The sequence below is a fragment of the Elgaria multicarinata genome, chromosome 1 (assembly GCF_023053635.1).
Source record: "Elgaria multicarinata webbii isolate HBS135686 ecotype San Diego chromosome 1, rElgMul1.1.pri, whole genome shotgun sequence".
Lineage (NCBI taxonomy): Eukaryota > Metazoa > Chordata > Lepidosauria > Squamata > Anguidae > Elgaria > Elgaria multicarinata.
In genome coordinates, this window is record NC_086171.1 from 3081892 (window position 1) to 3097158 (window position 15267).

Sequence of the window (15267 nt, forward strand, 5' to 3'; positions counted from 1 at the left end):
GATGGCCTTGTAGACCCCTTCCAACTCTGCTATTCTATGATTCTATGATTCTATGATTCTAAGAAGCAGCAGCAGCGCAGCAGCAGCGAGGAGAAAGAAAGCCAAAAAGAAAAGAAAAATGGCCTAGGGGTTTCTGACGTTGTCCATCAGCTATTTCCCTTGTGTAAGGCACAACACACAAGAAAGGGTTGTCCCACTTAATGCCTCATCTCCTAAACACTTCCTTTTCCAACAGAAGAAACAAACTAATAGAAACTATAGCCCAGGTGAACTTCTGACTCTCACTCCCTTTCCTCAGCGTCTCTAATGTCTCAGAAGACTCCTGCCTCGTTACAGCAGCTCCTTAAGCATGCCTTTGGATGCAAGCCAGATGCCTGGAAGCAAAATCTTCAGGCACCAGTCTTCTACAGAGGCAGCTTTTTCTTCCACATTACCGGATTTAAGCAACATCTTAGCCAGTACCCTGAGTCTACAGCCTCAGGCACAGTATCTTTTACTTGGAGCTCCAACCTCCTCTGGAGGCTCAGGCCAGGAAAAAAGAATATTATTTTGAGGGGAGGAAACCTGATACTGGAATTGAACTTTTATAGCACAGAAACACAGAGTAAGGATGCTTAGGTGCCAAATAAGAAATGTTTGCAGCTCTGTTAGGCAGGACGGTAACAAACTTAATGAATCACAAAAGGGAAGGGACGGGGCAGATTCCTGACCGACAGTAAAAAAAATCCTGATGGCTTCTCTGCAGCTATCCAAAATGTTGATGCTTATTTGTCATTACTGGGGAAGGGTTCTTAGAAAAACCTGACACCCCAAAATTGAGGACTGCTTGCAGAACAATATTTGTACTCACTTTATTTGTATACTACTTTTTCATATACGTAACGTTCACGGCAAAAATTACAATCTACGTTTTCAAGTTCGTTTATTTATTGAAATTTATATACCACCCCATAGCCAAAGCTCTCTGGGCGGTTTACAAAAGTTAAGAAATGTGAACATTAAAAAGTATTCAAAATTTAAAATATAAAACAACAGTATCCATTTAATAGTCTGTTCTGCAATCAGACTATTAAATGTACAAAGACTGTAAAAACTGCATCCTTCTCCTTGCTTAGATGTTAGCATGGCCCTAGCCAAGCCGAGATTGTGGCTCCCAGTCACAGGCAACTCCATTTAGCAAAAACAACGAAGAGTCATGTGGAACCTTAAAGACTAACAAATTTATTCTGGCACAAGCTTTCTGTCCCCTCCCTCTACACTTTATGACCACATGTGTTCTTTGAACACTCACATAGGAATTCAATATCCTCTCCTTTGGAGAGTCTTTAAAAAGATTCCCAAAACCACATCCCTGCAGAATTATTTCCACGATTTTCTTCAGTAGTTTAATTTTATAAGCTAACTTCGCTTTCCCACCCCACCTCATTTTGCTGTGCCAAATTAGTTTTTCTTGAAGAAATTACCAATCCTATATACCAATCCTTTGATCACTTAAGAGACTGGAACCAAGGACATCCTTAGGCTGGTAAAACATATCTGCTCTCTAGCCACAGAGAAGTGATCCAAAGGACACCTCAAAATGTTTTTTTTCCCCAATAGCAGAAATTAAATTTATTTAAAAGATTTGCGAATCCATATTTTCCTCTCTCCCCCACTCTTTTTTTTAAAAAAAGTGTAAGGCAGACCCCTGTATGACAGATACTGACAAGAGATCTCTTCCAGGATCTCTTCTCGATCCTCCCAGAGTGCAGGACACGGAATAACGGGCTCAAGTTAAAGGAAGCCAGATTCCAGCTGGACACCAGGAAAAACTTCCTGACTGTTAGAGCAGTACGACAATGGAACCAGTTACCTAGGGAGGTTGTGGGCTCTCCCACACTAGAGGCCTTCAAGAGGCAGCCGGACAGCCATCTGTCAGGGATGCTTTAGGGTGGATTCCTTCATTGAGCAGGGGGTTGGACTCGATGGCCTTGGAGGCCCCTTCCAACTCTGCTATTCTATGATTCTATGACCTCTGAGAATGATGCAGTCAGAGTAGCCAACACAGAGCTAAATGGATGAATAGTCTGACTGAGGATAAGGCAGCTCCTTATTTATTTGTATTTAAAACGTTTATTATCCACTCTTTAGCCATGACTCTAAGCCGTTACTTATAAAATATACAAATAAATCCAGCAGTGACAAATTGCAGCAGGTAGCTAAAAAAACAGCATAAAATAGATAAAAACTAAAAAGGTTTATGCTTGGTTCTTTAGTTGTTGGACAAGTGTATACTAAATCTGGCATGTCCTCCAAATCAGCAATGCCTGGCTGATAGCCCTAGACCAATCTAGGGTGGCATTAACAAGGGGGAAGAAGTATGCTGCAGTGTCTCAGTAGCGTCTGATGATGACTATGCCGCTGGCATAAAACATGGAGGTTTGAGGCTTGTTTACGCTACTGCAATCCCTGGATAACAAATTAACAGGCTATTATTGTGTGGCATCCTGAGTTCAGCCAAGGCCCCAGGATGACCACAAAGTACCATTTGTTTCTGAGAACAAGGGGGCCTCTGGTTACAGCCAGTGTCCACCAGGCAGAAGGCCCCTGAAGCTCTTTTTCCATCTCTCATTTGCCAAGGAGGGGGTAGAATATTGGTCACTCACAGTGGTTTCAGTTCAAGGCTTACCTCGGTTGCAACATGTCATTAGTACCCACTGTACACCACCCTTGAATTGATCAATTTACCTGGTTGCCATAGGCGACCAGGAATCCCATGCAGGCAGGGCTGGTGCTACCATAGAGGCCACTCAGGTGGCCACCTAGAGTGCCAAGCTAAGAGGGGCGCCGGGCGCTGCGCAGCACTCACGCGTGTTGTTGGCTGTGAGCCGGGCTGGGCCAGCCCGAGGATTCAGCTGGGCCTGGGCGGGCGAGATGGTGCCCCCTGCCCGCCCAGCCGAAGCCAGGGATGCTGGGGTGGGGGTGGGGCGGCTCCACATTCAGACTTCCGCCCGGAAGCCACCCTCCCAGAGCCGCTCTAGCCACCCGGAAGCCGCCCTCCCAGAGCCAGGAGGCCGCTGCCAGAAGAAGAAGAAAAAACACGTGGAAAGCTCGACCCTGGCTCAAGCCAGCCTCTGCCTTACTCCCGAGGAAAGGGCACCGGGTCGCCTCACCTCTCTCCTCAAACAGGCCGTGATGTCCAGGCAGGCAGGCAAGCGGGACTCCCTCTCCCTTCCCCCAGGAAAGCTAGGGATTTGTGGACTCCTCGCAAGGCAAACTCTCCTGCTTCCCGATCCTGTGCGCGTGGATCAACGGGACTTGCATCCGAGAAAGCGTTGCACTGGGAGGCACCAGTCCAGCCCGATCCGCCTATGCCTCCTTACTCGGAAGCCTTATTTCCCCGAGTAAATGTGCGGAGGGGATCGGGACGGCAGGATGCATAGCGGGTTGCGTTCACACGGAAGTAAGTCCCGGTGAATTCCAGACGGCTCGGTCCCAAATCGAAGTGAGCCAGTCCCAGCTCTCCACTCAGCGCACACGTTCGGACTTCTGCGCAATTTGGGGTGGTGGTGCAAGTAGCTCGCCTTGCCTAGGGCGCAAAATATTCTGGCACCGGCCCTGCATGCAGGTAAGTGAATATGCTAGGGGAGGACAGATGGAATACTCTTTCCCTCCTCTGCCGGCCCACTAGGTAGAAGACAAGCTTTTTTTTACTGGTCTGTTAAGAGGCTAGGCTAATAGCCGGTGTTTCTATACCAGTTGTGGAGGAGGGGGCTTCCCCGCCTCTGTGGCTAACATGAGGATGTAGGCTACTAACCTCTTAGTAAGCTCTAGTAAAAAAAACTTCTGTAAGCCTATTTACCAGGCTGCTTTACTGCCCGTTCCCACACACCATTCTCTGGTAATCAGGAGTGTACCACTCGTTCACTTCCTTCCTCTTTTGACATTTCAGAGTTTTAGCTTTGGAGGGAACTATGGTTATGCATGTATTGGCATTTCCACTATCCATAGTGCCAGACCACACTTTGCAACCACACTTAGGAGGCGGATTGAACAGTCTGGTTTGGGCTAACTATGCTTAGTGAAAAGGCCATTGCAAATGGAATGCTAATCCGTTACCTCACACGGAGAGAATGCCCAGTGTCCGAAACAAGCTAAAGAGACTGGGCAGTGTTACACATTCACCTAGCCATAATGACCTTGAGTGAACTGACTGCACTTAAATTGTACCCGTGTTAAGCAAAGAGAAGACGAGTACACTACATGCTTACAATTTTTGCTTTTACTTACATTTCTGGAGTCTTAGATTTGTTTTTCCCATTGAAGAATTCTGGAAGAGCACGGCGTTCAATTACATGAATACTATTAAAAAACCAAACAGAATATGGTCAATTCTACTCTACCTCCCAAATGCACACTATAAGCTATGCATTACTAATAGCATAGCACATAAACACACACACCCCTCACACACACAGAGATTAATTAAGCAATCCAGCCTCTGAAGTGGAAAACATGTGATATAAAAGCAACCTTAAAATAGTCATTTAACTTTAAAGACTTAAGACTACTAAGGAACACCACACTCCTGTGATTCTGCAAAAACAACGACCCCTTGTATTTGTACCTGCGAGCAAAGGTGTAGCAAAAGATGTAATGTTGGTCACAACTGGAAGAATTGATTATCTATTCTAAAACCTCATACTAAACCATTTTAATTGTAGAATTGTGGGAGAGCCCTGGCACGCACAGGGAAGAGAATCAATTACTTTACACATACATGGTGTGTATGGAATAACAGAAACGTGAAAGCTAAGAAATAAAGGAAACCGATTTTTCTTTCTTTAAAAAAACAACACCTCAACATATACAGATTTGGAACTTTCAACTCAACTCCTTTTGTGATTTATCTGCAATATATCACAATGCACAGTGTTCTGGATATAATCCCCTTACCATCAATTGAATTACGAAATGGATTTTCTATTCCAGAGGATGATAAAAAGTGGTAGCTCATTTTTTAAAAAAGATTGGGCTGAAAATAATTGAGTAATGTGAGTTTTCTTACACAAATTAAATAGTCTCTGAGAGAGTTCGCTGTCAATACAAGTTCAAATTTTAAAGGTCGTCAATTGCGGTCTACTTTAAATGTCCTCAATTGCCCCCTTCTACTAAAGTGGGATTTTAATAAATACCACTAAAGTGGGTATTTAATTTTTGTGAACTGCCCAGAGAACTTCGGCTATTGGGCGGTATAAAAACGTAATAAATAAATAAATAAATATAAGTGGCATATAGAAACGTTTCTCCAGATTTAGGCCAATATCGAAAAGACAATGTGACAGCATCCTTCTTGCCTGAGGGAGCTTGTCCACTACCTTTTGACACAGGCCTGTAAGAATGTAGAGGTCCTACTGGATGAAACCAAAGACCCATCTAGTCCAGCCTCCTGTTTCCCTTGGTGGCCCAACCACATGTCATTGGGAAAGCAAGAGCCCTTCCCGGCTGACATTTCTCAGCAGCTCATATGAGAGGCATACTGATTTGGAAGGTTGTGTATAGCCATCAAGACTGGCAGCCTTGTCCTCCATGGATTTGTCTAACCAGGATGAAATAAAGCCCTATGAAGAGAGACTGAAAGAACTGGGCATGTTTAGCCTGGAGAAGAGAAGATTGAGGGGAGACATGAGAGCACTCTTCAAATACTTGAAAGGTTGTCACACAGAGGAGGACCAGGATCTCTTCTCGATCCTCCCAGAGCGCAGGACACAGAATAACGGGCTCAAGTTAAAGGAAGCCAGATTCCAGCTGGACATCAGGAAAAACGTCCTGACTGTTAGAGCAGTACGACAATGGAATCAGTGACCTAGGGATGCCGTGGTCTCTCCCACACTAGAGGCCTTCAAGAGGCAGCTGGTCAACCATCTGTCAGGTATGCTTTAAGGTGGATTCCTACATTGAGCAGGGGGTTGGACTCGATGGCCTTGTAGGCCCCTTCTACCAATCGTAGAATAGTAAATCTACTATTCCTCTTAAAGTCAAATTCCATAAGTTAACTATGCACCATGTGAAGAATTACTTCCTTTTGCCTGATCTGAATCTCCTGCCAAATAGCTTCATTGGATGACCCCAAAATTCATCTTTTAGTTTTGTTAAAAATTTTACAATAAATAAAAACATAAAATAATTATACTGTTTCACCATTTGCTAGTGTAATGTTTCCCAGAAATCCACTGTGTTATAGCAAGCGCTATTGAAGTTGCATGTTGTTTCATGCTAGTGCAATATTAACAGCGCCAGCAGACCGTTGGATTCTTCCCTGTGTACGGAATGCCAAATTACAGCGTTGGGGTCTAAACTACAGATATCATAATCTACAGTTTGGCATGACGCCTGAATTGAGCATGGTTTTATTGTTGCAGCTGCTGTGTGTATTTATTTTATTTGTAGTAGCTGGCTTTTATGAATGCAACTGCTTTATGTTTTAATTTGTTTGTATAGCACTTTGGAGACTTATTACAGGAAAAGCGAGTCAAAATTATTTTAAATAAATAAATATTTTTTTCCTACCACAACAAACTGAAATGAAAAACAATTAAAAATGGCAAGTAACCAGCAAAGACACCTAAACATTCTACCCTTATGAAGAAAAGGAATACTAAATCTGGCACGCAGTGTCTGACTGCTGAAGCATCGTATTTAACATTTAAAAGATGCACTGCTGAAGTGAGGGCGAGCAGGCAGACACGGACGCAAAAATTCCTCCTCCTTTCTGCCAGCAAAGTGACGCAAGTCTCAGAACGGCAATTATACTAGGCCAATTTGCATTCCATTTGAGGGTAGTGTCTAGCCTAGTTACGAGTGTTTAAGCATGCTTCGGATACGAAAATACTTTCCCCAGACAGCTATTAAAGTAGCTGCGTCTCTATACGTCAGAGCAGCACACTTCAGGGCCGAGAAAATTCGCAGGCATAATTTTATTCCTCCTTCAAAAACTGTGCGAGGAAGTTGAGTCCCATGGCACAGAGGAAGCAAAAATGTTGTTCAAAACTGGGGGTGGGCATTCAAGTGCACCATTCAATTTCCTAGAAAGGAATCAAGATGGAGTAAAAAAAACCACACACAAAAATCTACTTGATATATCCCAATCCCACAGTGAGGGCTTTGCTATGGCAACTTCAGTGAACAGTGACGGTCTACTCTGACTTTCAGAAGTGTACATGTGTACAAAGATAAACCACTCTAAGAAAATGGACAGTCTGGGAGGACTCAGGTTCCAAGGCCTGACACATAACATAGATTAAGCACTGAAGAGATTGCTGTAGCTGGGAACATGACCTCACCACACCAGCTTGACTACAGAATAGGATGCAGAGCAATAGGATGGGTTCTATTTCATAGCATCAGTTCCAAAGGGCAGACGAGCGACGGTTTATCTAGTCCGACTTGTAACCAAAAGCACAGCACCTTCCATATAAAAAGCACCGGGGGGGGGGGAACTAGGGTCCTGCCAGAGCCTTCCGTTCCAGCTGAAGGCTGGTCCTCATCCCATGCAACGTGGCAATGATGCTTTTGAAAAGCTCCCACTGGAAGCCATGAGAGATTTTCCCTAGAAGTGGTTGCCACACAGGGTGGGGACCATCACTGAGATTGCAGCTTGGAGGGGGGGAGGAGGAGAAGAATATTTCCTTCTCTCTGCTCCCACAACTGCTATTAGGAGTCACTGGGAGTCTTTTTTTCAAGCCATGCTGCCACGCAAGAGGGGTGTGTGCGCTCTTTGCTGGAACTGCAGTACAAGGGGAGGGTTAACCCGTCCCCAACCCTCATACTGTGTTCTTGAAAACTGTCCCATCTCCCTCGTGCTAGCAAGCGGCCTTGAAACAAGTCTCCCTCTAACTGCTGCATGAAGGCATCTTTTGCGCGCATGTGTACGAATGGTATGTGGATCAGAGAATGATGTATGTATGCGTGTGTGCGCGAGAGAGATCGGAGGGCTGGTGGTGCTACACCTACATTTTACTGCTCTCATCACCACCACCACCACTACTAAAGAATCTTTGTATGGTATCTACCCAACCCATCGGAACACCTGCAAGAAGAGAGAGTCTATCACTTCTCTAAGCAGTTTGCGCCATTAATGAACAGTCCTTCCAGTCAGGAAGCTGTTAGACTAAACCTGCCTTTATATGATTTAAACTAGTATTTGGAAACTTTATAATGATTAAATCTGCAAGGGGAAAACGAATAACACAAAAATCCATTGGCCTTGCCATCAAACGAAGAGTAGCATCCACAACCGTAAATTGGTCTTGGCCCATCCTTATCGAGACAGAAGGCAAGGTGGCCAGGAATTAACTTTAGTCACACATCACTTTAATTGGTTTTATTGGTTTTATTTTTTTCTACTGGTTTTAATTTAACAATTTAATGATTTTTTTAGCTGTGTATATTTTATCTGAACGCTGCCCTGAGATCCTAGTGATATAGGGCAGGATAGAAATGTTTTAATAAATAAAATAAATAAATTTAACCGAGTTTACTATTCCCAGGTTAGACCCAGGACAAATGATCTTTTGTCTAGAATTGTTTGTAAGAAACGCTGCATCTATGCTTATTCTGCATAATCATTTCGTATTTATCTCAACTTTAAAAACAGCCATATTGATTGCCAAAGGCTGGGAACTTACCAGTTATAGTCAAACCAGGATGCATAGCTGGGGATAATAATGTGATTAGTCTGTTCTGTGACATTGTCTTCTCCTGTATCTATTGAGCGGTTCTGGTCACCTTTGTTGGGATCTTCATCTTCCTGAAGGAAGAAAGACACAGAGTTATTTTGGAAATTAGCAATTGGCTGAAGACTGCACACACAAAAAGGGAGAACTAGTTACCATTAGGCTAACATTCAACCCAATTTGTGTAACAAGACAGAACCAACCTGTTGAAGCCATTTGTCCCTGAGGAAAGGTATAATGGGATTGCATGGGACACCTATAAAGGACTGCTCCAAGGAGCAAGCATTTGTGTGCCACGGAGATTAAATTACATGTTTAAGCTAGCAATTGGCTGGAGCTCTCCTTTGTGAGTGCTCCAGGGGGATAAACCAGATAAAATTAAACATTTACAAACCATTTCCATAACTTCACTGAGACACAAAACCCTTGACTCCACTTTTGACTCCTTGCTCTCAACTGCTTATGTGGCCGGTTACTGACAATATAAACAAAGGTTCTTTTTACTGGAGCTTCATGATGAGTAATCAGTTGTTAAGAAGTTTTGTCTGAGTAAAGTTTCTTCCTTTTGCCAACAGGTGCTATGTCAGCGAAATGACCACTTTGTTAAACACTGTTGCGTTTTCTTTCTGATTCCTGTACCTAATAAATGCTTCTTACGTTGATATTTCTAGAATATTCTGTTTCCCTGTGATTGCCCAGTGCTTTGATCGAGCTATTGGTAAGAAGCAGTAGATACAGCTGTAAGTTGGAAGGGACTGGAAAGCCTAGAGGTTAAAGTCAAGTAACCAAGACCCAGATCCTTTAACCAGAGATGAATCCAGGGTTTCTGGCCTTTCACAGTGTCATGGTAAAAATGGTACATTCCCTGTGGGGAAGAAGATGCGAGGGAAACTGGAGCAGGCAGGGACCATCAGAGCCTGCTTCAGTTGGAACCCCCACCCCCAGGGCTAACATCTTCACCATGTGGGGAAGAAGGAGCTGTTGGTTTGCCCCTCTATTGGGAGATGAGAGGACGGAGCAGGGCCTTCCCACCAGCCTAAACAGTCTCCTTAATTTCTTTTTATTTTCTCCCTCTTCCCTCCCCATCCACTTTTCCTTATGTGTCATGTCTTTTTTTAGAATGTAAGCCTGAGCGTAGGGACTGTCTTCTTTATTGATACATTGTAAGCCGCTCCAAGAGCCTTTTGGCTGAGGTGCGGGATAAAAATACTCTAAATAAATAAATAAATAAATAAATAAAAACTCATGAGGACATCCAGAGCACAGCAAAGAATGCCTACAGTGGGGCAGCAAGGTGAAGAAATGAAACAACTAATTCCTTCCCTTCCCTATTTGATTGGCCCAGGCAAGTTCACACAGCCATTGAGCTTCCTGGGAGACATGTGCATTTTTTAAAGTGGCAGCAGCAGCAGCAGCAGCAAAAAGACAGACCCCTTCTCTGGTAAACACCCACTTAGGAATTGGCAAGTCAACCTCCGGGGGCGGTGTGTGTGGAATGTGAAGCTATAGGGAAATCTTGAGCATCTTTACAGCTACAAATTTTGTACAACTGAGGGGGAAAGGAAGAATTTGCTTTTAAAGTTGCCACTGAACTCCTGCCAGAGAATACCAAGCCCCACAAACTTCAGTTAAGCCAAGAATCATAGAATAGCAGAGTTGGAAGGGGCCTACAAGGCCATTGAGTCCAACCCCCTGCTCAATGCAGGAATCCACCCTAAAGCATCCTTGACAGAAGCAACCCTGGACAGAAGAACCTCCCCTCCGTCCAAATACAGCATTAAACTTCCATGTTGAGAACTATGAACTTACAACTCTGGAAGGCAGGTAATGAGTTCATTTCCTAAGCATTCTCCTCTAAATGAAGAGCTGGCTCTTACCTTTCCTCCTGTAGCCACTGTCTCCTCATCCTGCTCATCTGTAAGGCAAGAAGAGAGAGGGGAAATTCAACTCATCCAGGCAACTAACCACTCCTTTACAATTATAGAATAAAAAATGGGACCTGTGAGAAAAAGGTGCAGCATGGAGCGCCCCCTGTTCTGGCTTCCAGCCACTCCACTCCTGGTTTTTATTTGTCCTGCTACCTATCATGCACTATTCTATGGCTACGGAGCATGATCAGCAGTCTTTGGTAACTTTTGTGCGTGTGTGTGTTTGTGTGTGTGGTGGCAGGTTGGTCAAAATATTTTTTTGTACTTTCTGTACTACTACAAACAAAAGCATTCCCCAAGCCTGGTGATTCCTCCCTCCAGTGCATGGGTGGTGCTGTTTTGGCTACGGGACACACAGCCTGAACGCTGGAAATAGATGGAATGACTGAATGTCAACAGGGCAATGTTTGGAGCAAGGATAGGAGAAGAAAAATCTGCCCAAGCCATTGTTGCAGCATAATCCTATGTCTTAACCAATGCTGAGTCTGTCAACAGAGGAAAGTTGAGAGTAAGCGCTGCAGATGGGAACACCGTGTCCTCATAATTATTAAAAGCCTTCATAAGAAGAGCCATGCTGGACAGCTCATGTTGGCGGACGTAAACAACCCCGTCTGTTGGAAAAGGAACTCTGCCTACAGGGGCCATTGTAAGGATTAGCGGCCCTGTGGGGAGCAGGAGAGAGATGCCCAAATGAAGTCCGAGGCAGGTTCTTGCGACGCCTTACCTGGCCTGATCTACCATCTTCTGGGCAATGCCTCTCCCGCTATGAGCCCATTAACAGCAGTAGGAGAGGCAGCCCCTCCAGAAAATAAAGCAGGTGGGGTTGCAATGCAGGGCCTTTTCAAGTTGTGGCCGCAGATCTATTAACACTGTGCCTAGAAGCACGCGCCCCAGCCACAATCCGCAGATATTTAGGGAAGCAGTAGAAGGCCTTCTTGCAAACATTTTACCTGGTTTGTTTTCATCAAAAAGATTTGGTTCTTAACCAAATCTTTAGAACATGGGTGGGCAACTTGTGGCCCTCCGAAATGTTTTGGCCTACAACTCCCGTCATCCCTTACCATTGGCTATGCTGACTAGGGCTGATGGGAATTGTTGGCCATAAATTACTCGCTCCTGCTTTAGAAGAAGGTGAGTTAAAAGTGCCAGTTTATTTTGTGAGGCTGTGATTTGTAAATGTCAGACAAGTTACGTCGGTTCAGTTAGCGTGAGCAGCACTGTTTTAGGGAACTGTGAGCTGCCCTGAGCATTGTTTCAGCCAGACAGGACATAAAAAGACTTGCCATTGCATTTTGTCAGCTATTTTAGCAGGGACACGTCCCTCCCCCACCATTTTTAAATGCCTAACAGCAAAAGGCAGTTACCAAAAAAAAGTGACAATGGATGACAGTTGTTTGGCAGCCTTTGGGAGACCGTTTTCTTCTGCTTCCTTCTTTAGAATGAAAACCCTGACTGGAATAAGGATCAGTCGCTACAGAAAATTGCTCTTATACACCCCTGGAACAGACGGAGTTACAAAAACCAGGAAAATATGCCTTAAAGAAGAGGGGAGAATGTTTAATCAAAAACCAAGGAAAAGAGTGTGGTCATACCTAGGTCTGCTACTGTTCCTCCTTTCACTGGAGTGTTTTCACTGTCTTTCTTTGGATTTACTGTAAAATTAAAGATTGGAAATCAGTTAAGCTGTGCATCCTCTCCTATAACACGGAATGGGGCTGATACGCTGCCAGTCTAGTCACATCCCGACTCACCCTACAGCCAGCCATACGGCTATGAAGGCAGACTGGATCTAGATTTAGGTACATGTACCTGGGCTGAGGGAAGCGGACTTCCCTGCCAGTTCCACAGCAGCTTCAAGTGTTGCTCAGAAAATGCTACACAGAGCGGTGGGGGACCCTTAATAGGATGACCTGTGCTGCCGAGGGGGGGAGGGAGAAGAGAAGGGGGATTCCCGAAAATCAGGCAGAGGCACCTTCCATGAGCAGAGCCCTTTCATTCACAGAAAGCAGATCCAAGAACTTACCCACTATCTGGATTGGCACAGAAAAAGTAACATCAAAAACTAACAAATTTACTTTGTATTCAGTTGATTCCCCCACCCCACCCCCTCATCTGATAAAGAGGTCAGAAAGGTTATTCCATTTTATCTTCAGCACTGTAAGCTGTAATACTAGATTGGGCTGAGAGACAGTGTCTGGCCCAGGATCAACCAGCAGGATTCCTGTTGTCTATCCCTCGCTCCAATCAACATACCCATTATGTACTGCGTCCAGTTCTGGGCTCCACAATTCAAGAAGCACGCAGACAAGCTGGAGCGTGTTCAGAGGAGGGCAACCAGGATGATCAGGGGTCTGGAAACAAAGCCCTATGAAGAGAGACTGAAAGAACTGGGCATGTTTAGCCTGGAGAAGTGAAGATTAAGGGGAGACATGAGAGCACTCTTCAAATACTTAAAAGGTTGTCACACAGAGGAGGGCCAGGATCTCTTCTTGATCCTCCTAGAGTGCAGGACACGGAATAATGGGCTCAAGTTAAAGGAAGCCAGATTCCAGCTGGACATCAGGAAAAACTTCCTGACTGTTAGAGCAGTACGACAATGGAACCAGTTACCTAGGGAGGTGGTGGGCTCTACCACACTAGAGGCCTTCAAGAGGCAGCTGGACCACCATCTGTCAGGGATGCTTTAGGGTGGATTCCTGCATTGCGCAGGGGGTTGGACTCGATGGCCTTGTAGGCCCCTTCCAACTCTACTATTCTGGTGCTATATAAATAAATAATAATAATAATAATAGTCCAGACTGGTACTGACTTAGGACGGACTACACATGTGGAGGCCACGTGACAGTGGCCTGATGGCCTAAGCCCAGCTTGTTTGCAGCTCTACACATATAGCAATTTCTGGTGAGGCTGCCCTACTATTGCAGAACTCCACATCCTTAAGGAGCCTTTAGGAAATTCATCAAAACCTTCTAGTCACACTTGCTTTCGTTGGCTACTTTGAAAAGCAACTTCTTTAATGGAACGCTGACTGTCAAGGCCATTTCCCAGAACTTCAGGGCAGAGGCCGCTAAACATCTTGGCCTCTGACTGCCCCCTGCCCCTGTGCAACTTCTAAGACATACCGTCGAGAGCAGCAGCCTGTCACGCTTGCAGTACACAGAGAAAGCCTTTGCAGTGACAGGCCGTAGCTTCAAGAGCGCACTTCTTGCTGTTTAGTGGCTTGGGACTGAAGTGCCACGCAATGTGGAAGAAGCAGGCTGTGCTGCAGACCTGAGCCTCAGCAGTGCATTCATGCCGCACTCCTCCTTTGCTAGCCTCATGAGTCACTTCTTAAATTCCGTGCTTACAGGCAAAACGGGAGGGCCCGCAAGGGCACGGTATCGGGATTAAACAGTAACGCATGATAGCAAAGGAAGAAGCAGGAGCTGCCGCCTCGCTCCAGCTTGTCAGGACAGCAAGGAGGAGGAGACCATGGCCATCAGCGTGGAAGCAAGATTCCTGCATATCTGCGCCTGTAATATGCTAAATTAATTGTTCACTTTGCTGATCACTCAACTGCAGTTCAGAAGAGGTCAACTGAAGCTATGCCCCCTGCAAGCCCAGGAGGGCACGGCTGTCAGCCAACAGCCAAAACTATGTTGCTTTCTTGCAAGATTCCTTTGTGAATTAGCAGCACCTAGTTTTTTATTCTTGTCTATCCTGTAAATTGTTCTTTTCCTGGGCAATAGGTGAGACTCAACCCTCATGCCGAACTGAGAGATGACGTTTTGCCTGCTGCTACACAAATTCCTCAGAGCCACTCTTGCCTTGGTTCCATTTTGTGCTAAACATAGAATCATAGAATAGCAGAGTTGGAAGGGACTTACAAGGCCATCAAGTCCAACCCCCTGCTCAATGCAGGAATCCACCCTAAAGCATCCCTGACAGATGCTTGTCCAGCTGCCTCTTGAAGGCCTCTAGTGTGGGAGAGCCCACAGTCTCCCTAGGTCATGGGTTCCATTGTTGTACTGCTCTAACAGTCAGGAAGTGTTTCCTGATGTCCAGCCGGAATCTGGCTTCCTTTAACTTGAGCCCGTTATTCCGTGTCCTGCACTCTGGGAGGATCGAGAAGAGATCCTGGCCCTCCTCTGGGTGACAACCTGTCAAGTATTTGAAGAGTGCTGTCATGTCTCCCCTCAATCTTCGCTTCTCCAGGCTAAACTGTTGAAGGTAGATAACTCTTGGCGCCTTCACAAACCAAACATGCAGCTCCAAGCCCACTGTGAAGTATTATGGCAGCCCTTGTTTTCAACATACACTGTGCTGAGCAAATGTATTTGTCTCTCCAGGAGCTAGTGCATAAGAAAAGCCAAATGCAATTCCCCAATACGTTCAATGTGTTAGTAGCTAGGGACTCATCAGCTGGGGGAAGGGAAGATCTCAGGGGAATGGGCTGATCCCTTAACCGTGAACCAGTGAGAGGTCTGAAAATGCAGACAGAATGGCAGTTTAGCAGAGAAAGGGAAGAGCTGGATAGGAGGAGAACTGGCTGGAAGGAGAGATTCAGGAATAGGAGGCCTGGATGCTGAACCAGACACTGTGCAGCAGATCAACTCAAGCTGGGACTTAAAACCGTCGCTTTAAAA

The 15267-nt window shown here is 45.2% G+C and overlaps 1 protein-coding gene across 1 annotated transcript in view; it reads right to left on the minus strand.

Annotated features, from left to right (window-relative positions):
- SMARCC1 (SWI/SNF related, matrix associated, actin dependent regulator of chromatin subfamily c member 1) overlaps positions 1–15267 on the minus strand; it is a 131023-nt gene that overhangs the window by 72638 nt on the left and 43118 nt on the right. Inside the window, exons 12-15 of the mRNA XM_063122327.1 lie at positions 12235–12294; positions 10592–10629; positions 8667–8788; positions 4270–4341 (exon numbers count right to left, since the gene is read on the minus strand). Coding sequence (XP_062978397.1) covers positions 4270–4341; positions 8667–8788; positions 10592–10629; positions 12235–12294 — 292 coding nt within the window. The remainder of the gene's footprint in view (positions 1–4269; positions 4342–8666; positions 8789–10591; positions 10630–12234; positions 12295–15267) is intronic.